This window comes from Watersipora subatra, chromosome 1 (assembly GCF_963576615.1).
Source record: "Watersipora subatra chromosome 1, tzWatSuba1.1, whole genome shotgun sequence".
NCBI lineage: Eukaryota > Metazoa > Bryozoa > Gymnolaemata > Cheilostomatida > Watersiporidae > Watersipora > Watersipora subatra.
Genome location: NC_088708.1, coordinates 59,927,054 through 59,950,941, shown reverse-complemented (window position 1 = coordinate 59,950,941; position 23,888 = coordinate 59,927,054). Strand labels below are relative to the sequence as shown.

Here is a 23,888-nt window from a genome sequence, read left to right as displayed (position 1 = left end):
ATAACGCTGCTGTACAAATTGCACACAAAATTATTTTCTTTTTTTTCATTTGTAATTGTGTTGGATGAAAACATTTTTAATACAGTATGTATTAAAGAGGTACTTGAATGAGAATCATCCATGCATGGAAATTCACCAAAAACATGCTTATTTACAGGCTTCTCAGTTCCGTAGCTAAAACAGCTTCATACGACAATATCCATATAACATCTAAGACTTTATGGTGGAATTCAACAACCATCTAGGATATGACTATTGCAACATAAAGATGGTTATCTGCCAGTCTGTAATAATACCGTGTAGGCGCTCTAATGAATTTATAAAGAGGACAACTCCTGCTGTCAACGGCAGTAGCTTGTACCCACGTGTCTGGTTTGTTTCGCGCCGTTGGACGCAAGAGTGAGAAAGGGTTGTAAGTTGATTTTCCTCCCCGACTTAGTTTATGCAAAGTCTTGTTCAATGTATCTGTAACGTATTTTATTTATTTACAAAGTGTTTATAAAATACAATTTTGATTTGATCTACAAAGCGCATTTTCGTTTTAAGACGTGCTTATAACTGTAAAACTAATTTTGCGTGGGGAGGAAAGCCTACTGCAAGAAAGAGCCAAAGCGCCATTAAAGAGAAGCCTAGCTGGGAAATTTACTCAGAGTAAGTTATATTTTTTCAAATTATTTCCGTTCTCAAAGGTTTTACGTAGATTAGACATTGTGGTATGTATAACTTCAATTTTCCCAAACGGAATCGTTATCACAAATGGCATGACGATTGCCGTTTCTAGATAATTGCGCACTTTAGTTCTTTGTTTTGGTTTTGTTTCCCCCACATGGCGACGCAAACAACGACGATCAACACCCGCTTTCGTGAGAATTTGATTTTGCGTGCTATAGTATTACTCCTGTAGTAATTCTATCCGTGTATTTTAACTACATGATAGTTGGTTATATCAGTTTAATATGCGCTTTGTTGATATCAAGTTCTTTATTAAACTGTCTATTGGTAATTTCTGCTTAGTCACCATCACGTTCGTAGACGATGCACTGCAAATAATATAAATGCGTTATATAAATATTATATAACGAGCTGGATTAATCGTTTGATATCTAATTTGTATCAGCTTTTCTGATTTTGCGATTGTTGTTGGCTTAAAGCTTGATTATATTTTATATGACATGGTGATTGTGAAATATCCTATTGTTTTCCTAATAGATGAGCACTATAGGAACTGCAAGGTAATTTCCAGCGATCATGGTAAGCTCATTTTGTGATATAGTTAGCAACAAGGTTGCAAGCCAAGTTGAAGGTAACGTTTTGGAAGATTGCATTGCGTCTTGAACGTCAGATTATGATTTGTGTCTACGTTTATTTTGATGAAGCGTACATATTTATATTTTACGTGAAGGTTGTTGGCGAGTATTAGACTGTTCTGATATTTTGTGACTTGCGCTGGGTACTATCGCCGAGCTCGACTGGATTACTCAAAATTAAGCATTAATATTACTCAAAGATGGTTCTGCTATAGTTATCATTGTAAGTCGATGTTCTCCTTCCTTCAGATTGGCTGTAATTTTGTTCCAGCAAATACCAGACATGTTGCAAGCTATAAAACCCTATTAATAACTTTGAATGAACTCAAACAACTGTTTAGTAAAAGCCATCAGTTTACATAATGAAATGCATCTATAAGCACACCACATAGTAGGATACTACTTGCTAATATTTTGTAAACCTTCTAGATCCAGCAGTGCGCTTGATGTGCTATTAAAAGCTATTCCCACATTCAAAAAAGTTGCTATTGATGTTGTTCAGTTGATTTGATGGCAAGTGGGCTAATATGAAAGCGCGACGAGGAAATATGTTTTTGTAACAAAAAATTGTGACAAATAGCTGTGATTATATCAACTGCAGATTGCAGGTTTCGTCCAAGCCAAAAGTATTTGATTTGTTCATGTCTTGGATGTATTTCATGGGCTGCTTCAATTATTTTCACATACATTTCCTGTACTCCTTGGCTTTACTTTTTGAAAAATGTATTTCTGCATTTTAAATAGCTCACAGTATTCAAAGGCTTGGTTTCTTATCGCAGTTCATTTGTGTTCTCAATGCTTCTCATTACTTGCAATATTAAAAACCGTCAATACAAAAAAATGCTGTTGCTATACTTTTGATCCGATGTCATCATTACTGGTTGATGTAATGAAATTGTTAACAAAATAGCACTCTAGCGATTTCCTTTTGATAAATATTGTAATTAAAGGTGATTAACAAACTATGAGAAAGCTATCACTTGGCTTTTTATGACTATATATGAACTTCGCTATTCTAAAAGACTAAATGCACCATGGGTTGCTGGTCACACTTGGTGTGTAACGTTGAGCGATGATGTTTTGAGTTTCTCCTGTCTTCTTTGGCTGTAATAAGGTAGAGATTATAAGAGGTTGATTCTTGTAGAGGTTTTTGGTCTATTCTAGACAAAACATGTGCTTTTATTCTAAAGGGATGGCTTTTTCATAATGCTTGTTATGGTTGCTCTGATTGAATGTTGGCCTATCATTTTCTGCTTATGTTAGTCAAATGAAGAATAATAAAAATTGTGAGCAGTTTAAAGAAGACATTCTAAACACCAATAGTCTTGACTTTGTACCAAGCACATGTGCAGCACCAGTTTATGTAGTCACCCCTTTAGCGAGTTTTATGGTATCGACCACATCAAGTAGATAACATCTTCCATTAATTAGCTGTCTGGCTGTTTCGTGCCAACAATTCGCATGGCTGAAAATGCCATCAGATAATTACCTTCTATATGCATATATCTTGCTTGTTTTTGTTATTCTGACGACAAGCAGACTCCATTCGGAGCGTGTCCCAATGTGTCCCTACTAGGCACGCTACTAGCGTCATTGTGAATGATGTCAAAATGTGGGCCTCTTAACCTTGTCTTCTGTTTTGCAATATTCTGTAGTAGCAGTGATTTGGCTGTGGTTATCTCGTTTCCTTCTAGTTCTTGGCAGGCGTTGTCCACTGACTAGGTTGTGTTATGGTCACCTATCATAAATAACTGATCCTTAATGGTTAGTTGAATGTGTTCAACTAGTCCGTCATGGGGTAACTCATGGGGTAACTCATGGGGTAACTTGCAGTAATAGATTAGTTATGCCTGTTTCAGTAAAAAGAAAGAAACCCAGCAACATCGGGCCAACATGCGATTAGAATGAATCTATCTACGGATACTCAACCCGCTACTTTTAGCCAACCACCTCCTGGATCACTTCGAGCATGCGGAGGATATTTTCACACTGATGTAAGCTTTTGAGAATTTTGTGATGTCCTCGAAGATTGCAGGGACTTTCTGCTCTCTTATAGCCAAGCTTATTGACATTGTTGATTGACCCGATCTGGCACACTGGTCAAGCCATCGCTTGGCTCTTGGCAATACTTCAACAGTGGCTCACCCCTTCCTAGGAGGTTATTAGCATTCATGCAATCAGCTGACTCCATTGTTTATCAACAAATAGATCGATTCCTGCTATTGGCTGTTTCAGTGACCTAAAAACGCAACAGCCAATGGTTTTGTGCGCTATTGATATATCGGTCTGTTTTATAACCTTTATCCTAGCTGTTATCAATAATCAAGGCAGTCACGGTGCATGCCTCGCAGTAGCACTCTCATGCCTTGTGAGGTGAATGAGATGTTACTTGCGGATATGGCAACACACATTAATATATAGCTGCCCATGCTGCCGTTGAAAGCTGGCATTTTCTTGCGCTAGTTCGTGTCACCTTACTGTTTATATTGCACTGTGTTATCACACTAGTAAGACTAACATGCATTTCAGATAACTTGTTAGTCTCACTTTATGCTATTGGCTTAAGGAAATTGTCTATTGCAGTGTTATTTGCATTGCTCAATACAGATCGCATGTCATATAAGAACACTTGGGGCTCGTTTAAATTTGAAGTGTGCACTACTCACATGATTGGCCCAAATAGGCATCATTTGCTAAAATTGTTTAAAACAATGATACCAGGTGAGCTCTAGATTCTGGATGAATTTCTCACAAATTTTACTCGCAAAGCAGGAGTTGTTGGATTTCGTCTCTTTGGTAGTGGTGCAACTGCCTTCAGACTGCAACTATGCTGGTCAATAAGTTTGTCAGCCCTGGTGTTTTAGCACTCTGCAGTCTGCCAGCTGAAATTTCAAGTTGCCTCGCATTTTCAGCATCGCCAAATTTTCTCTTTATTTTAGGTTTTCTACAACTTAATTCAGGAAACTTTTTTAATTCCATGCTTTAGTGCTGTAAAGTTTCTACTAAGGAAAAGTGTTCAAAGTACAGTAGGCGCTCCTACAACATAAATAATCCATTCCAAAAACGTTTGTTATAGTGATTTCACGTTATACAAACAATAAAATACATATAACGCTATACGCGCGTCGGTTTTTCTCTCGCAAGTGCGGCGAGATAGATTACCATTCAAATGGAATTTGAAAACTTTCCCGACTTGACGCTTTGCGTTAGGCTATATGGAAATTTTTTTCGTAGTACGAAGCAGAAACTTCACATAAATTTCTTGCGTTCTCTGGAATTTATGTATAGGAGGTATGCGTTATAGGAGCGACTACTGTATTCATTTAGTATGGATTGATATTTGTGCAGGTCTTTGGTGAAAACCATCATTATGTCACTGAATGTAATTGTTGTACAGACGGAACCAATGATGGCGTTTGGAGACTACAGCGGGCCGTGGTCAGCGCCCGATGGCACAATAAATTCTAATGTAGACGAGAAACTAAATCAGAGCAACACAAGCGTTGCCCTCAATGACATGGTCTCTAGAATACTTGATGATGACCTACAACACACTACTAGCAAGGATGCTGGTGTATTCAGCTTTGGCGACACGCTGTGGCCACCAGCTGAAAGATCCCCAGATCCTTTTGCTGTGCACAGCCAAGACACAGGCGAAACATTCGACCCCATCTCCTATCAGGTGCGCTTGTACTCAGGCTTCCTTGTAGATGCCTGACCTATGTATATCGTTGTGTATTGCGTCATTTTATTCCCTGCTGATCATCTAACCAACAACGCATGCTTCTTTGTTTATGTTTTTGTAGCTGAACACCTTGTGAGTTGTTTTCATCTCAAATTTTTTCTAATGTGAGTCAGTAAATGATGCTGTTGTTCTCAGGGAGAGTTTCCAGTAGGGCAGGGCGTTAGTTCAAGACTTGAGAGGAGAAAGTTAGTTGGCCGCCAAACTCATCTGAGCAGGTGAGTATTCATAACAGTTGACCTGATGTTTACTTCTTTGACTTGCCTCTCAAGTTCACGTCTCTAGTTCATCGCTAACTCGGTATCATCATGTCAGCTGGTCTGTCAGTACTTGGATAGCTTCCATCTTGACACGAAGTTTCAATCCAAACCCAATTAGCGGTTTTAGTAGTCTTTCCGAGTAAGTTCTTCTCATGAATGGTCGAGTGTCAATCTGTCTCAAAATAGTTTCTTTTAGACTAACACGGCCCAAAAATGTTGTTTGTCTCATATTGATGCTGGTCGGAGGTAGAAGTATTTGTTTTTAACTTGAATTATATGTCAGATGAATCATGCCTGTCTGCTAAGAGGATGTTGTTGGCATTTCATCCCATTGTTATCCTTTCATCCTAGCTCCAGTACAAAGAGCTCAGACTCGGCGTTCGACATTTCACTCGATCATCAGCTTAGCGAGAGTCCGTGGTCTACTGCATCTAAGGGAGAGATAAGTCACAGTTGGCCAGACCCTCCTGAAAGCAATGCAGGTATGCAAAGTTTAGACTACAAACAATATTTAATCATATATTTATTTTACTGACTAATGTGATACAGGCAAACCAGGCAATGTGGAAAACATAAAATATAATAAAGTGTGAAAAATCAATCTATTTAAAAACATTCTTATAATATAAGAATGTGCTAAATATAGGACAGGCAAGATGTTGGTCTGGCGTGTTCAGTAGTTTTTGTTTGTGTGGTGTAGCTAGGAAGTGTTTGTTCTATTTGGGCTAGAGACAACGTGCCGCTAGATATTATCCAGATGATATATAGCAGCAAATATTTGGAATGTGCTTTGTGCGACATAAAAATGTATATAGTCCACCTTGTCCCTCATACGCCTTGAGGTTTAGTCCTATCAGGTGTCTGTTATGAATATTTATTACTTAAGTTTCCCTAACTAGTGGTCACATTGGTGCAGTCACTTATAACCGTGTCCACTCATCCCGGTAAGGAGTGGTGAAAGTACAGTTCAGGTTTCAACAGTTTATGTATTCACTGGTGTTAACCTCTTAATTGTAGTATGAGCGTTATTTGCTTTCGATAAAATATGCATGGCATATGCCTATGTTGGAGTAAGAGGGGCAATGTTGGAGTAAGAGTATGCCTATGTTGGAGTAAGAGGGGCAATGTTGGAGTAAGAGTATGCCTATGTTGGAGTAAGAGGGGCAATGTTGGAGTAAGAGTATGCCTATGTTGGAGTAAGAGTATGCCTATGTTGGAGTAAGAGTATGCCTATGTTGGAGTAAGAGGGGCAATGTTGGAGTAAGAGGGGCAATGTTGGAGTAAGAGGGGCAATGTTGGAGTAAGAGGGGCAATGTTGGAGTAAGAGGGGCAATGTTGGAGTAAGAGGGGCAATGTTGGAGTAAGAGGGGCAATGTTGGAGTAAGAGGGGCAATGTTGGAGTAAGAGGGGCTATGTTGGAGTAAGAGGGGCAATGTTGGAGTAAGAGGGGCAATGTTGGAGTAAGAGGGGCAATGTTGGAGTAAGAGGGGCAATGTTGGAGTAAGAGGGGCTATGTTGGAGTAAGAGGGGCAATGTTGGAGTAAGAGGGGCAATGTTGGAGTAAGAGGGGCAATGTTGGAGTAAGAGGGGCAATGTTGGAGTAAGAGGGGCAATGTTGGAGTAAGAGGGGCAATGTTGGAGTAAGAGGGGCAATGTTGGAGTAAGAGGGGCAATGTTGGAGTAAGAGGGGCAATGTTGGAGTAAGAGGGGCAATGTTGGAGTAAGAGGGGCAATGTTGGAGTAAGAGGGGCAATGTTGGAGTAAGAGGGGCTATGTTGGAGTAAGAGGGGCTATGTTGGAGTAAGAGGGGCAATGTTGGAGTAAGAGGGGCAATGTTGGAGTAAGAGGGGCAATGTTGGAGTAAGAGGGGCAATGTTGGAGTAAGAGGGGCAATGTTGGAGTAAGAGGGGCAATGTTGGAGTAAGAGGGGCAATGTTGGAGTAAGAGGGGCAATGTTGGAGTAAGAGGGGCAATGTTGGAGTAAGAGGGGCAATGTTGGAGTAAGAGGGGCAATGTTGGAGTAAGAGGGGCAATGTTGGAGTAAGAGGGGCAATGTTGGAGTAAGAGGGGCAATGTTGGAGTAAGAGGGGCAATGTTGGAGTAAGAGGGGCAATGTTGGAGTAAGAGGGGCTATGTTGGAGTAAGAGGGGCAATGTTGGAGTAAGAGGGGCAATGTTGGAGTAAGAGGGGCAATGTTGGAGTAAGAGGGGCAATGTTGTTTATGGTAACGCTTGTCAATGAAATCTAGAAGTATGTTGACAAATATGTTAAAGGTGAAGTTCCACTTAAACCAGTTCATAAATACACATACTGTTTTGACGTTGAGCACATTTGATATTCAGCAACAATAACAACAGGTGCTGATTTAACTGTACAGAAAATAGAAAAGCAACATTGCTAGCAGCTTAAAAAAGAGTATCTTCTATTACTTTCGTGTTCAGTCATGTGTTCATGCTTGAAAATTAACAAATGAAAAGTAAAGCCTGGTTCCCAAAATTCACTGTACAAGTGAAGGCCAGCATGTTCGAAATTGCATAGCGAGTGGCCATTATTTATACGACCATTGGCGACACAGTTTTATGTGAACATAAGCCGCCGAGCCTAGTGCCGCAAGTGTTTTACTGCGTGAGATTACAGCCGGGGTCTCGCAGCCGATATGGAAACCGCGTGTGTGCAGAGATACATGATAGTATTAACATCCTCAAGCAAACCTCAAGTTAGTATATTCATGTTAAATTTTTAATCTTTTCAAGAATATGATTACTAATAGCAAGCGTGTGCAGTTTGTTATATTTGGTACACAGGAGAAATTGATGTTGCTTAAAATTTGTCAAATTAGTATAGAATATTATTGTACAGATGAGATAAAAGTGCCTGCGAGAGATGGAATTTCATATTGGTTTGGAAGCATTAAGAATAGTAAAGATGAAACGGGCAAAGATGTGGTAATATGTTGCTGAAAGTAGTTTCTTCTCATTTATTGAATGACTGCAGATATACATATTTTTTTCAGCCTATGATGAGTCTAGTACATGTAGGTGTATGTTTTGAAAAATTTTGAAGAAATAGATATCATGTTTTTTGCTGAATTTTCAATTCTGAGTTTCACTTTGGTTGGTTTTTCTTGATGCTTGGGGCCATTGGCTGTCAACACAGAGCTTATTTCTAAATTTCTGTTTTGTTTACACCAACTATATTTACCTTATTGCATCATTGGAAATTCCCTGCACTGCTGATTTTGTCATACAGCGAGACCCTTTCACAAGTAAATGTATGAGTAAGGTATAGAGGTGTCCTTGTAACAAGTGCTACCCGTACTTCCTGTTTTACTGCTGTGCATCTTCAATGTCCAAATTATAAAGTAGTGACTAGAAATATGGATGATTAGCATACATGCCTTGGCCTACCTTTGAACAGGAAGTCTCTGCAATTTGAAAACTGTTACAACTGTTACTGTAACAACAATTACCGGAAAACCTGTATTTGAACGTCACCTTTATTTGAATACCACCTTTATTTGAATGCCACCTTTATTTGAATGCCACCTTTATTTGAACGCCACTATGGGAGAAGGGTGGGAAAATAGAGTAGCAACCATCCTTTAATCGAACACCACTTCTTTTTGACCGCCACTTTGACATTCTTGATCTTTATGAACCCATAACAGCAAGTGGTCCATAGAAAAGTGTCTACAAAACCATACTAATAATGGCTCCATGACATCAATAACAATTAATTCATTCAAGGTTTGTTCGTATCAAAGTTCGTTTTCCAACTCCAAAGTTTTAGGTTTTTTCATTAAAATTCTGTATACATCGCCATAGAAATAATTAATAACTATTAATAACTGTATTAGGTTAATAGTGGTTCCTTGTTTAACGCGGTCTTGATACTTTGATGTATATGAAAAAGTTTTAGCATTCACTATTGAATCTGTACAATTGAGTATTTTGACACTAAAATTGTGAGGCTATTTTGGTTACACACGGTTTCTCATTATTTGTGTGAGAAGTGTTCAGTCTGAATGGCATCGCGTAAAAGTTTTGCTCTGCTAATAAATGTTTGGATTCTAATATCGACTAGCTCAGCTATACAGAAGCGTTGAGGTCCGAAAACACTGGAAGGGATTGAACACCGAGAAAAATGTGAGCTGGTTCTAAACAAAAACTAATCAGAACGCAACTGGCCCAGCAAACGATGCTAATATTTGTTTCAAAAATTTAATTTTAGTTTCTGTATTTAGTTTAATTTCAATATATCTGTAGCATTTGATAGATTATTATTATTCTATAACTTATAAATTTGCAGATTTATAGCATATTATTTGATAGAATCATTGCTGTAATATGAACTCGGCTTACAATGGATCGATGCTCGTAACTCCTCTTCTATTGCACATAAAAAGCCAGTTTTGGCTGCAAACTGTAGCAAACATATTGATGAGTGCAATGAGCTTTTAAATATAGTTATAAAATGGAAATACATCTTTTAATTCAGAATGAAATAAAAAACTTGATAGCTCCAACAAATCGCAACACAAGCTATAAGGTTAATTGCATCATAGGTTAATCATAGATTAATTGCAAGCAGTATATATGAACTGGTTTAGACATGTATCACCATCTCTGTTCATATTTATTTAGAGATCTACGACAAGTTGGAAGTAAGTTAGAAAATTTCTTGCATCCAAAAAGGTTAATGTCGCTCTGCCCAAAGGAGAGTGTAAAATATAGGCAACATTAGGTTTGCCCGTAAAGGGTTTAATGTATCTTCTCAATGTTCTGACGAGGTGTTTGAAAAATACATCGTCACCCCTTATTTGATTTGTCACCTCTAGTAGAGCTCCACTATAGGGAAAGGGTTGAAAAAAAGGTTCAAGGGTTCAAATAAAAGTTTTACGGTATATGGTTTAAAAGTTATTTGGTTCACCAAAAATAAATTTCAGAACAGTTTTAACATGTTTCCTCTCAGTAATAACCACTAAACTTTTTCGCATGTGGTTTAATACCACATGAAATCGTTTTGAACGACAGCAGCTCATCTTACTAAAAAGAAACTTTCGTCCTATGTGAGGGCAACATGGTTTCCAAAGTGAGTTCATTTTACTGGAGAATCACTCTATGCACAAATATAAATTAAGCTTTCATGAGTTCTGCAAATATCAATACAAATATAAAAAAAACGGTAGGCCTCCATCTTGGACATGTACTCGTCATAACTATTTTATGCAGTGTTTAGTCATCTATTGTCTAGTCCATGTTCTCGCATTTAATAATGGTCAAGATGTGGTAAGAGAAGACAAAAACATTCTTTAAAATGAATAATGGAGTATTACTGCTGTGGGTTACCCAATGAAAAAACATTTATATTCTTCTGTTGTATTATATTCAGTAAAGCTTGAACTGTTGTAAACTTGTAACGGAACATAATTTGTTAGCTGTTGGTAATATTATAATCATTGAAGCATGGTGGTAACAATGTGTAACAATTCCGTAAGTGTCACAATTTCAAACGATAGCTTTTTAAGTGTCGTATCTGAATGAAATTATACTACAATGTAATGCCGATAGAGCAAGAGGTTTTAGTTCCATTTCAAAGCCTATCATGCCTTAGTAAAGACGTTCTTGCATTGTCTGCTTTTCATTCCTTCGGGTAGTATTGCAAAGTGCTCTGCAATTTGCTCAAACAATCTGTTTTCACTGGATGTTTCAGTCACTGCCTCATTCTAGGAGGGTTCGTGTTTGTCATCTTGGGGTCCCATTAAGGTTCTGAGCGACTTCCTCTTTAGCTGGCAGTATTTTGCAGACATTTGGAATAAAAGGCCAACAGAACTTTTTGTGGACACTGGGCAGAACTGGAGTGGAAGAAACAGGGAAGATCAATTCCTTCTTCCTGGTGAACACTCGTATGGAGCTCAAAGGCCAGGGCTTCCTCAGTCCGCCTACCAGCAGCACATGGACCCTTTGTTTCAGCGCCCTGCTGTAGGACATCGTCCTGTTGGCCCAGGTATTACATTCCTTCATTAGTTTATATTATTTAATCATGATCACGTTCTCCTATTCATTTTTAACAGGATAGTATACAGGATATCGTACAGTGCCTTCTCTCAGAACTCTAGCGTTTGAAGTTTAGTTATTATCTTGTTCTACAGTTATCCTAGCCTGTTTGGATTTCATATGTTACTTTTTACTGTTTGCTGAATGCTTATAGTTAGTTATCTCTTCAGATAAAAATATTTTATTTAATGTGAGGTGTCTCCATGAATAGGCTTTGTTTATTAATCTCAACCACGTGAAAACTTGATATGAAATATAAGTCTTTAGTTAACTAATTGGTCTCATATCAGATTCCATTAGCTTCCTAGTATTCTTTCGCCAAGTCCAGAATGGCCACCATTTTGCACCAGCTGATAGTCCAGTCATAGTGGAGTTATGCAATTGCAGAACTTGCTTGCTGCACTAGTTTTTTCTACTCTTTTCTACTCTCTATATTATTTGAGCGGATACAAAAATACATTTGAAAATCACAGTCGGTGGGGTTTTACAGTATATCTTTTCCATTTGTAATTGATGAGAATTGATGGATGACTTGCAGCATTTTGTTGCTAGTTCAATCAGTACATATCGTCATGTGTACCCAGCTGTCGCTCATGTATCTTAATGTCTACCCACCATATTTGACGTTGTATGGTCGTATATACTACTTATATACTTGTGTGGGTTGTATGTGTGTGAACTAACGGATGAGATCTCCTAATTGACTAAACTCAGACCTGGTCAGTTCATTTCCTAAGTGTGCTATTTTATTATGCGTTACTGACACAGGCTCGCAGCTGCAAAGACCTGCCAGTCTTTCTCCAGCGCCACGTGGTTCCCACAAGTTCTCTCCTGTGGGTACAGGCCCACCTCCTGTTGGTTCCTTACCAGTTCATCCTATGGGCAGGTCTGCACAGGTGTCTCAGCTACAGCGGCAGGCCGCTCTGCACCAGCAACAGCTAAGATACGGGCCCAACTCTCCACTCACAACTTCCTACACACATCTCTCGGTATGTTCCCTTCCCCTCTTCACTCGCAACCTCCTACACACATCTCTCAGTATGTTCCCTTCCTCTCTTCACTCACAACCTCCTACACACATCTCTCAGTGTGTTCCCTTCCCCTCTTCACTCACAACCTCCTACACACATCTCTCAGTATGTTCCATTCCCCTCTTCACTCACAACCTCCTACACACATCTTTCGGTATGTTCCCTTCCCCTCTTCACTCACAACCTCCTACACACATCTCTCAGTATGTTCCCTTCCTCTCTTCACTCCCAGCCTCCCACATGCATATTTGGTATGTTCCCTTCCTCTCTCTTTCTTTGCGTGTTGTAGTAAAATGCCCCGCATGTCATAATAAAAAGTAATCCATTACCTGAAGGTTTTTCTGTTAATAGATGTTTTATTAATTTCAGAGGACAACTTTTTCGAATTTCGTTCACCCAAACTAAAGTACATTGTCAGTACATTGAAAGTACATCGAGTAGGATTGTCTGAGACGCATTTGTCATCTATAATGTGCTTTGTAAAGTTCACCAAAATTCAAGCCATTATTTGTCTTGGTAAGACACTGGTCTAAAAGAAAATATCCTGCTTTCGTTGTTTTGTTATCTCTGCCCATGTGGCAGCATCACCGTGACGTTCCGTTTGTTCTTCACATTTCGTTTGTATAAAGGCTTCGGTTGCTATAGCCAAGTACATGTAGCTTTAGGTTCACCGAGTTAGAGCAGCATTGTCCTGATGCTGTACCTTATTATCATCTAAAAATGTTCGGTTGGCATAATATCATAGCTACAGTGTTACATGCGTACATCACTTCCTGATTAGCATATTTGTTACAATAGTGTAAATAGCAATTTCATATTATGGATCGCATAAAGCATTACGATTCTATAAATCCTGCGCCGTAAATAATACTTTTATTTTTGTTGACCTTTGGCTTAGTTGGCCATGTTACAGTTACCTCATGTTTTGCCACCACCGTAGCGCTATGTAGTTACGTAGCGCTATGTAGTTACGTAGCGCTATGTAGTTACGTAGCGCTATGTAGTTACGTAGCGCTATGTAGTTACGTAGCGCTATGTAGTTACGTAGCGCTATGTAGTTACGTAGCGCTATGTAGTTACGTAGCGCTATGTAGTTACGTAGCGCTATGTAGTTACGTAGCGCTATGTAGTTACGTAGCGCTATGTAGTTACGTAGCGCTATGTAGTTACGTAGCGCTATGTAGTTACGTAGCGCTATGTAGTTACGTAGCGCTATGTAGTTACGTAGCGCTATGTAGTTACGTAGCGCTATGTAGTTACGTAGCGCTATGTAGTTACGTAGCGCTATGTAGTTACGTAGCGCTATGTAGTTACGTAGCGCTATGTAGTTACGTAGCGCTATGTAGTTACGTAGCGCTATGTAGTTACGTAGCGCTATGTAGTTACGTAGCGCTATGTAGTTACGTAGCGCTATGTAGTTACGTAGCGCTATGTAGTTACGTAGCGCTATGTAGTTACGTAGCGCTATGTAGTTACGTAGCGCTATGTAGTTACGTAGCGCTATGTAGTTACGTAGCGCTATGTAGTTACGTAGCGCTATGTAGTTACGTAGCGCTATGTAGTTGCGTAGCGCTATGTAGTTGCGTAGCAACTACATAGCGCTACGCAGTTGTGCGCTAGCGCTATGTAGTTGCACAGCAACTACATAGCGCTAGCGTAGTTGCTGCGCAACTACGCTGTAGTTGCGCAACTAGTTGCTGTAGTTGCGTAGCAACTACAGCGCTAGCGCTATGTAGTTGCTACGCAACTACATAGCGCTACGTAACTACATAGCGCTATGTAGTTGCGCTATGTAGTTGCGTAGCGCTATGTAGTTGCGTAGCAACTACATAGCGCTACGTAACTACATAGCGCTACGTAACTACATTATACATGACTACGTAACTACGTAACTACATGTATATCTGTAGCTATGATATGGTATAGCTCTCGCGACCATGCTATACTTTCTCTCTAATTAATACTCGTTGTCCTTCACAGAGAAGTCCTCTGAGTGACACTGCGAGTAGCCTTGGCTCTCCTGCCGGCAGAGCTCCCGACTCACCCATGTATGGGCACCAATCAAACAGTCCTCTGATGCATAGCCCTCAGGCTGGGGGCATGCCTATCATGCCCAGCCCGGTGCAGCAACAACAACTGGCTGACTACATCGCCTCAACTGGAGGTAAGACCCGCTGCCTCTGCTCTTCTACTTAAACTTGTTGAAAATAATCTTGGTCGATGTTTTTATTTCAACTGAGTACCGGTCTCTGATCGATAATTATACAAACTGTTAAGATGGCAAGGTCTAAGTTATTACAGATTTGGAGTTGTCTGCTACTGTCATCAAATTTTGGTGTAGCCAACTTCTTTTGATTTGATGCATTGCTTGGTTTGCCAGCAAGTTATGATAAAACTGTATTCGCCTCGAGTTGGAACAGCTCTACTAAGGTTTCAGGGAGGGTACTCGGGTTTACAGATTTACTCAGGTTTCAGGGAGAGGACTCGAATTTTGAGCTTTACTCAGGTTTCGGAGAGGGGACTGGGGTCTCCAGCTTTACTTGGGTTTTGGGGAGGGGACTCGGGCTCGATTGCTGAAAGATCCACACGTTATTCATAAATTATGTACTCTATGAAAAAAGTCACTATAGTGCTCAACGGAAAGCTTAGTCTCTTTGACTTGTGATCGATTTCCATGTTTAGCGTTAACATTATGGAGTGTTAATTGTGAATGTTCTTTCGACTAGTGCAAGATAGGTGGAACTATTACATTAAAATTATGCGTATTATCAACCAATATATTTGGTTGTGTTGAAATGAATAGGCAATGTGCTGACAATCTGTAGTTGTTGGATGGAGAATTATGACTGCTGTAAGGCCTTGTTCAGTATCTGTCAGTTTGTTGAAAGGTGATGCCTACAGACGGCTTTTACATACATGTGGATCTGGTATGGTCCACCTCCGATACACCGAGAGTTTTTTGTCTTATATACTTGCCCAATTTGTAACTTTACCATAACATTCTAGTTAAAACGTATAGTGAAAAAGCTTTGAATATTAACCATAAAACTCTTGTATAATGAACTGTATTTAGTTATAAAAATGCAATCCTGTTGGCAGCCGTTAGGATTTGTTTAGCAACCTTTCTTTGCTTACTGACATCTGTGGTGTTAAGATGAAATAGTATTTTCTACTAGTTACCGTTATTGATGCTTTCTGGTTTTATTTTTTCTATTTATACACCTTGATATTGTCAAGTTTAATATCTGTTATCAACGTAAATGTGATGAAAACAGGTTTGTGTTACGTCATCTACTCTGGGTATGACATAAAGTACTTTTAATAGTGCTTATTCTTTCTTTTTCCATGAGTCTCTGTCACATCTACCACCCCTGGTTTGCTCTTAGCATCTAGTCAGTTAACTGTTATATGAGCAGATTCATACAATGTGTCTTGTTGCCACTTTTTAAGAAGTTGTTGGTCCTTGTAATGGAATAACGCTACTCTTAGTAGCTGTATGATTTGAAAAATGTTGCTTTTGGAGGTTAGTAAATGTCATTTTTGTAGGCATGGTAATGAGGTTTAACATGCGTGAGTTGCTTCTACATAGGGTACACAGGAGACCAGGTAATCGGTCAGATGGTGCCGACAATCTACTATGGCCCAAGAGGAGAGCTATTGCAGGAAATGGTCTTTTCGCTTCAGCCTGGGAGTAAAATGCCTACAGGGGCTCCTAATCAGTATCAGCACAGGCCACCAAGGTATGTTGATACTTCTATGAGGGGTATTTGGATGGATGAGCAGTTCAGCGTACAATCAAACCTCTACATCTGAAGATAATTCATTACGGGATCTGCCTTTTATGTCAAAAAATATCAGACGTTAGAGCAAATGTTTTTATCCCTTAACCTACAAATCTTTCAATGTAGGGCACGAAATTCTAGCAAATATTTGACCTATCATCTTAGTAATTCTACCGTGCGACAGAACATCTTAAATGTATTGTAACATTGCAGATGATCAAATCAGCACGTGCACACAACTCTCTTTCGCCTAGTTTAAATCTACAATGTATGATGATCCAATAATCTTAAACAGCGATTTATATCTTTCTTTTAGTTTTTAAAATATAAAAAAACACAAGCAGACATTTTTGGATCAATTCTTTACCAGACATCAGAAGTTTTTTGTTATACAAAGTCATTTGGTAGTTGTCATATCTTGTCATGACGGAGAACATGTGATTAGTTTTTAAAGATCCATAGCTGAGAGGCTGCATGTTAAATGCAAAGATACAGTATCATGTTGAGTGTATCAAATATTATTGCAAATAGTTATGTTATTAAAACTGCACATAGTCATAAGTCAGACTAGCCCTGTATATCCGTCACACCACCGCTATCATACACCATCTGTCTCCTGTATTACTGAGTCTACACCTCCACTCGCTGTCTTTAATGTCACAGCCAAGTGACATGAAAACTTCTTTTTCTAGATTACTCCTATACTGATCTAATTTTTACATGGAATTTAAATTTTCACCTTTATTTTTTCTGTAGTTTCTATAAAAACAATTAAACAAAGGACAATATCTTCTTATGGAAATACTTGCTCTTAAATGGCAGTGTTGACAAGATGAAGCAAATCACAGAACGGATTAACTCTCTATGTAGATGGTTTGGCTGTTCATTTCTACAACCTATAAACCTAAAGAAGAGTGTCTCAAAGAATTACACACGATATTAAAATAAACATATTATACTAGAAATTCCCCTGTCATACAGCCCACGACCTGATAATGGAATAAGTGATAACGGAAAAAAGAAATGGCAGTGCTGGTTGTTGAAAAAGTAGTTGTCAGCAGGAATTGGCAGAGTATAGTCTGTATAGTAGTATAGTATAGAATCGTTTCGCTCGTGTTTGGTCTTGGGAATATTAATTAAAGCTGTAGTCCTAACCTACTGTAATGTATGTAATTTAACAACAACAATAAGGAAATATGTTTATTATAACTCTGAAATGCAAAATTAGAAGTAAAATGGCAAGCTACTGTGTACTATATACACAGTTTGAAAGTTACAAAGACTTGGTAACACATTTAAATAGGCTTATATGTGTTTTGTATCGTTATTATACTTTAATGACTCTACAAAACGATGGTTAAATTTGTTGATGAGATTTCAAAACAACAATAAGGAAATATGTTTATTATAACTCTGAATTGCAAAATTAGAAGTAAAATTGCAAACTTCTGTGTACTATACACAGTTTGAAAGTTGGTTGTGTTGAATGTAGAACGGTTTTGATAGCGATCTTTACCAGAAAGCAAGTATGAGCGTTCACGCGTCTGGAAGTTTTCTGCAAACTGCAGCGAAATAAAAAAATATGCTCATCATAAAGGGGCGTTGTAGTTCGGCCCTAGCTTGTACATAAGTTGTAAAGAATTTCGGCTAACATTTTAAATAATTTAATGAAACCTTCGGTGATTGGACAAAAAAACAGGCTGATAAACTGTGTACCACAATTTCGTACCTGTAAATCGGTCTACGCCTCAAACGTTCTACTTTTGTTACAGAAAGCTTCAGATAAATTTGATTACAAGTAAACAATGCCATAGACTGGTGAAATGAGCACGGTTTTCTCGTGAAATGCGCACTGCTCAATAGTTCTACTATCTGTCGCACGGCTATATTGGCGTATCGTAGGCCGGTCTTAACTTTTATTAAACCAAGCTTTTCAAGCGTTTTGTGGCGATTTTTGGCCAAATTAATCTGTCTGTGTATAATTCGATCAGATGGGTAAGTTTTAAGATACTGTCGACAACTTACAAAGACTTGATAACATATTTAAACAGGCTTATATGTGTTTTGTATCGTTATTATACTTTAACGACTACAAAACGATGGTTAAATTTGTTGATGAGATTTTGAAACAAGGGTTTGCGATGTTGATGGATAATTTTTGGAAGTTGTGTGCACATGCATTTATCATAAAAACTCAAACTTCGCTCCGCTCGTTTGGTCGTGGGATTAAACACACACAAAATTAAGTTATATGTAAAAAACTAAGCCAATGGAGCAATAATCAATAAAAAAAGACTCTTTTTGTTACTTTATGCAACGTAACTTGCTTTAATCAAGACTGGGGAATGTCTAAACTATTTAGCTTATATATTTTATATTCTCTACTTTTTATTCCGTCCACTCATCAAGTTTTGACACATGCAACTGCGATGTTTTAAGGTACTTTCAAACTCGTATGTTGAGGTCATAGCAATTAGAGGTTTTGCTGTACCGTTCATTCCTAGCAGGCGTACGTTCTTTGCTGCTGACCATTACGGTTGATACCAGATAACTCAAGTGTAGCCTGGCAGCAAGCAATGCTAATTCTTGTTTGTTTTGAGTTACAGAAGGACTGGGCCGGCCAATGACCTTCACATTAAGCTTGAAGATGCGTATGAACAGTTTAAAAACATGGAGAAGGAACGTAAAAAGGTGATTAGTTTTGTTAATTCTCATGTTTCCAGCAGAGCAGTGACTTGAGAGCTTGCTTAGTGCTGCACTCGCTGTCCGTTCACTGCCCCTTTGTTGATTTGGTTTATCTTGTCACTGTCAATAAGTAGAGAATGCTATCTTCAACTCATATCTCCCATATATTGCTCACAGTTTGAAGGAGAGATGGCCAGACAGAACCCTGGCAAGAAGGTCTCGAGTGCTAATAATGCCATTTTACCTCGTCTGCCCAACAATCCCTCTCGTGTTGACCGACTCATCATTGACTCTCACAAGGAGCATACCAAGGTGGGTCTCCAGTGGTTATTTTTTTCCTTGCAGGAAACCACCTGACAATAGCACTCTCCTTGTCATCTCTAACAACTCTCTGATCCGGTTGACTCTATTCTTAAACCAACTTTCCTTCCATGATCTGGTACCTAAACATTTGAAGAGTGATTACTCTTAAGAAATTGTGTCATCTCGCATTAGCCTCCTTTCCTCAAGTCAGTATGAGCCGCCATATTCGTTTTTCACGTTGGCTTAGGTGCTTGGCATACTTGACAGCCTACAGGAGAGCATTGCGCTCATGCGCTTGTGTGATGTTAGTGAGCTGTGTTGTGACTTATTGCTGTCTCTCGTGACTACAGGTCTTGATCTTGCTTGCCAAAATGGAAAGTCTCAATGAGAAGCCGTTTCACCCAAACATCCACTCAGCTCTCGACGGCTGGCTTGACAGCACTCGTAAGGTACAGGCACGTCGTAAAGAGGAAATAGTAAATGCTACTAACAGGCATCGCTCCGGTGCACCAAGGAATCATGATGAAAGAGGTAACGTCATACACATGCGTTTTGATCTAAACTGTCAACATGACTGTTGTGAAGGCAATGTTTGTTTTGTGTTATTTAACAGTTAACAAACTCTTAGCTCTAGTTTCTTCTGAAGATGATGATGGAAGTGAAGGTTTTTTTACTGCTTTGAAGCAAGATGTTATCACGTTTGATAGCCTTCTGTAAATCGCTATGTCAGCTTTTAGAATAATCATTAAAACTGGTTTGTACATTTTATTTAGTGCAAGAAAATCAGCTGAAACACTATATTTTGTGTCATCTCAGAATATCAAAAATAGTAATTATTTGCTGTAAGCGTAGTCTGGTGCATACTGAACAAACCCTATTCAGGTTACCATATCTAAACGTGCTCATAATACAATGATATTTGGTAAAACACAAGTAAAAAAAAAGCACGTCATCCCACAGCGAATGACATCAAACAGAAAAAAAAACAGTATTTCACCATTATTCGGCCTAAAGCTATAAAAGTTTGTACGATTTTATAAAACTCGTAAAAACATTTACAGTAACAGCATATCCATTTAGCACTTGTTCATCATCATTTCAAGACTCAAAATATACTGGAAAATTATAATTAGTATCATAAAATTCTTTATTTGCATCAAAATCATTTATGACCTACCAACAAACGAGTCGTATCGATTTTTTCGCGATATTGTTCTAATAAAATTTGTTATTAAAATGAAGGAAGTAGGTGAAGATATTTGAAAACTGTTACAAATGGAAGTGAAACTTCTGGTCTAACATCCTGTGCAAAAATTAATTTGATTGGTTTACACTGTTACTTAGAAACAGCTTTTGTAAACAAAGCCATGTGAAGGCCGGAAAACCAGCTGTTTGGGTTCAAAGGGTTAACAGAATGTTATCAGATATGTGTGATCTTTTCTTACAACTACCTATCTCATCACTAAGTTTTACTCTGCCTAAAATAATTGGTTAGCGTTTTGTCACAAAATTTACTCAGGTTAAGCTATCATAATGACACATTTATTGAAATTAGTAATTGTTCATTACTAAGCAGAAATGGCGTTTACGTTGCGTAAATTCTGGCTCCTTTTCTCGTAGAAAACTCAGTTGAGTAGGCAGTATAGTCCTGCGGGTGTTTGTTACACGTACATAGATACTAGTTTTGTCTGTTGGATGACACTCAGATTATAAACTGCTTGTATATTCAGTTAAGTTGTAGTGGTCTATTTCTGCTTGTTTGTATACTACGAGTATACTTTAAAACGGTAAATGTTTAAAGCTAGTTTCAAATAAATTAGCAGACGCAATCTAACTTCTCCTATAGAAACGCCATGAAAAGCTTATTTTGGTCAACTCACAAGGAAAATCTTAACAAAGCTGTACATTTCCGCTTGCTTGTTCTCACTCACGGGGTATCAGTTTTCTATCCGGTACTGCATGCTCGCATTTGAGTGAGACCCATTTTCTATCGGCGCTTCAATTAATTCATGTCGGTCTTAAGAACTCATACACTCCATTTGGTGCAAAGATGATGCGCTCGGTTGGATAAGGACGATGCGTTCAATTGGACTTGGAAATAGTACATCAGTGCTAACCAGCTAGTTTAGTCTTGTATTGTGTATGAGCTTTTGTTGGACCATCGTTAGCCACCCACAGAGACGGCCCACAATACTATCCATCATGAACATAACATTTACTGTTATCCAGACCTGACGATAGCTGTTCTGTTCTACAGATGAATTGTAGGTAGGTCATCATGTTTCTTTTCTGTAGATGTTATCGCGTTGGCATCGGCCATCGCTGAGCTTTCACAGACCTGTCGAAGAGCTCGTACCGCCCTCTGGTGTGCCCTACAGATGTCGTGGAAGGCTGGATTCATCCCTCTCGGTGTTATGTCAAAAAGAGCTGAGGTAGCCGCTCGCGAGAAGGAGGCCCAGAAGGAGCAGCAGCAGTTGCTCGCAGTTCAAGCGCTCGCTTCTAACCGACCCGCCTCTGGCTGTTCATCGGGCACTTCTATTGGCCAATCCTCTTCCTGTAGCATCGGCAGCTCATTGCTCAGTGGCTCTCTGTCCGCTATGAGCCTCACAGAAGCCTTAACTGGAGTTGCCTTACCTGGAGTTCCTTTTACTGGCCACGATGTTGGTCTTCCCTTGCCCCTTTCTGCATCCGATGGCAACAACAATTTGTCGGCTGTAGGAAAGCCTCAGCACCCCTAAGTTGTCCTACCTTACCTCTTTTAGCGGATGTTCTATAAATTTTTACTCGATTATTATATTCCTTTCAACCTCTGGGTCCAACTACTTGTATATATTACTGCTTCCCGTATTCCTTCTACCACATGGTTTGTGCAGACTTGATTTTTATGTTTAAATGCCAAAGTGTTTAGTTAATAGTTATTTTATGACAATTGTTACTGGTTAGGGACATATCGATAGTAGTGCAAGGGCTATCGTATTTAGCAAATAGCGCGGAGATAGTGCGAGTCTAGTCGGTAGATGGTTAGTGCTATTCGTATATATTCTAATTATATTCTTCGGTGACTGTAGAGGTGGAGATTATCTTCTTGGCATTGTGGTCGCTCCCGGTGAAGAGAAGTGTGCATGTGCAGGGCAATCAGGGCGAATGTTATTCTGTAAAAAAGAGTTTATTTTTCTAGTTGTTAATCATTTACAATGAGTGGTACTGGTTGTCCTTGTGAAGGTTTGTTGCTCAATGATTGAATGAAACCGGGCACATAGTGTCCCCCTGCATTACGGTTCCACCCTAACGATGTATATAATGATGCTAGGTTTGTTAGTTTATTCTTTATTCTTTCGATTTTGAATCTCTCGGTTTTAATTTGTGCATGTGTATTATAATGAAAGTAATTATATATGTCCAGGTTGTGCCTTAGCTCGAGTAGTCTCGGTAAGCCGTAAGGCTAACTCTAGATTAGTAGCAGTTAGTAGCGCGCATGTCGTATTCGCATCTAGTTGAATCAAATCTTTTCGTCTATCTCTATTCGTAATGAAGTCGTGAGTCGGAAGTTAGACTCACGCATGCGCTAATGGCGGGTTCTCGGGCTTGTAACTATTCTTATCTTTCATATCTTTATCATCTACTTTTGATATTTCACTCGTTCTGTTTCTATGAAGTTCGTAATGCGCTTTTCCTACTCCGTATAAATATATATTGTTGAAGTTTAGATTAGTTACTCATTATGGCTGGCATAGAGCTAGTTGATGCGTCTTATTCAGGACTTATAGATTGCCCTTATTTCGTATTGCTAGTGCCATTTCTGATCAGTGTCATAATTTTGCTAATTCTTATCATTAACCGTTTATCATTACTGCTGTTCTTCATTGGCAGAGTATTTACTATCTACTATAATAGCAGCTGCAATCATTAATTTCTTCGTATCTACACGTAGCTCGGGTTAGATTCGCCCGTGTCACCCTATTCGCTTATCTAATCCAAATTATTTGCATATCGTAACTTAGAATCGACTGGCAGTTAGATATGATGGAAACTAGTGCAGTAAAGGTCCTTCCAAACATAGTTTGGAGTTGTATGATCTCACTCATATAAAACATGTTAGTCTCCCGATTTTATACCTATGTTCATTCCGATACTCATTTTACTGCATGACAACAGCTAGTTGAGCTGTTCTAGCTGAATAGATTTTACTTTTGTTGTAGAATGATCCATTTTTGCTTTGATTGTGTAAAGTTCATTTTGAGAGGCTGGTTTTAGTAATTTCACCTTAAATAAGCTGGAATTTAGTTGCCTTTAGTCAGGCATCTGCTGTACCATGGACTCGTAATGTAATTCTTTTCGCTCGACTGTTGCTCTTAGTTTTCTTTATTGTATTCTCATAAACATTGAATAAATTTAATGTTTATAATGATGCTTGACTGCCTACTGTGCTTGATAGCCCTTCCTCTGCCATACAATTGCTCGATGGCATTGCTTATACATCTATGACGCATCACACACTTCGAGTGTCACTTGTAGTTTCAATTGCTTCATTGTTGGCTTGTCAATTGCTTCAAAATAGTTGTCTTCCAATCCATTCCTGGTGATAACCTGCAGAAATTTTTAAATAAATTCAGTACATTTTGGCTGGTTCCATGGAAACGTGCTACGCATTAGACTACAGATTTTGAGGTACTTCAAGTCCTTGAGTTATTTCGACATTGTTATAAGCTTCTGGCCCTTACT

General features: G+C 38.8%; 1 protein-coding gene across 5 annotated transcripts; it reads left to right on the top strand.

Annotated features, from left to right (window-relative positions):
- The first annotated feature begins 568 nt into the window (after positions 1-568).
- Positions 569-23,576, top strand: LOC137386110 (uncharacterized). Of its 5 annotated transcripts, none has more exons than XM_068072808.1 (13): positions 569-651; positions 3,167-3,301; positions 4,705-4,989; positions 5,188-5,267; positions 5,661-5,791; positions 11,115-11,315; positions 12,134-12,354; positions 14,377-14,560; positions 15,986-16,136; positions 18,785-18,869; positions 19,041-19,175; positions 19,517-19,697; positions 21,462-23,576. In XM_068072808.1, the coding sequence occupies exons 2-13, from the start codon at positions 3,212-3,214 to the stop codon at positions 21,902-21,904; spliced, it is 2,187 nt and encodes a 728-aa protein (XP_067928909.1). In that variant the 5' UTR covers positions 569-651; positions 3,167-3,211; the 3' UTR covers positions 21,905-23,576. The 5 variants fall into 5 exon arrangements, with proteins under 5 accessions (XP_067928909.1, XP_067928910.1, XP_067928907.1 ...); XM_068072809.1 differs by lacking the exon at positions 569-651 and adding an exon at positions 695-713; XM_068072806.1 differs by lacking the exon at positions 569-651 and adding an exon at positions 832-863.
- The last annotated feature ends 312 nt before the right edge of the window (positions 23,577-23,888 follow it).

Excerpts from the sequence above, each read along its gene's own strand:
- LOC137386110 (XM_068072808.1), top strand. The coding sequence starts at position 3,212 with ATGAATCTATCTACGGATACTCAACCCGCTACTTTTAGCCAACCACCT. Across the intron at positions 11,316-12,133 it reads ACATCGTCCTGTTGGCCCAG|GCTCGCAGCTGCAAAGACCT; the intron begins GTATTACATTCC and ends TTACTGACACAG. Across the intron at positions 16,137-18,784 it reads TATCAGCACAGGCCACCAAG|AAGGACTGGGCCGGCCAATG; the intron begins GTATGTTGATAC and ends TTTGAGTTACAG.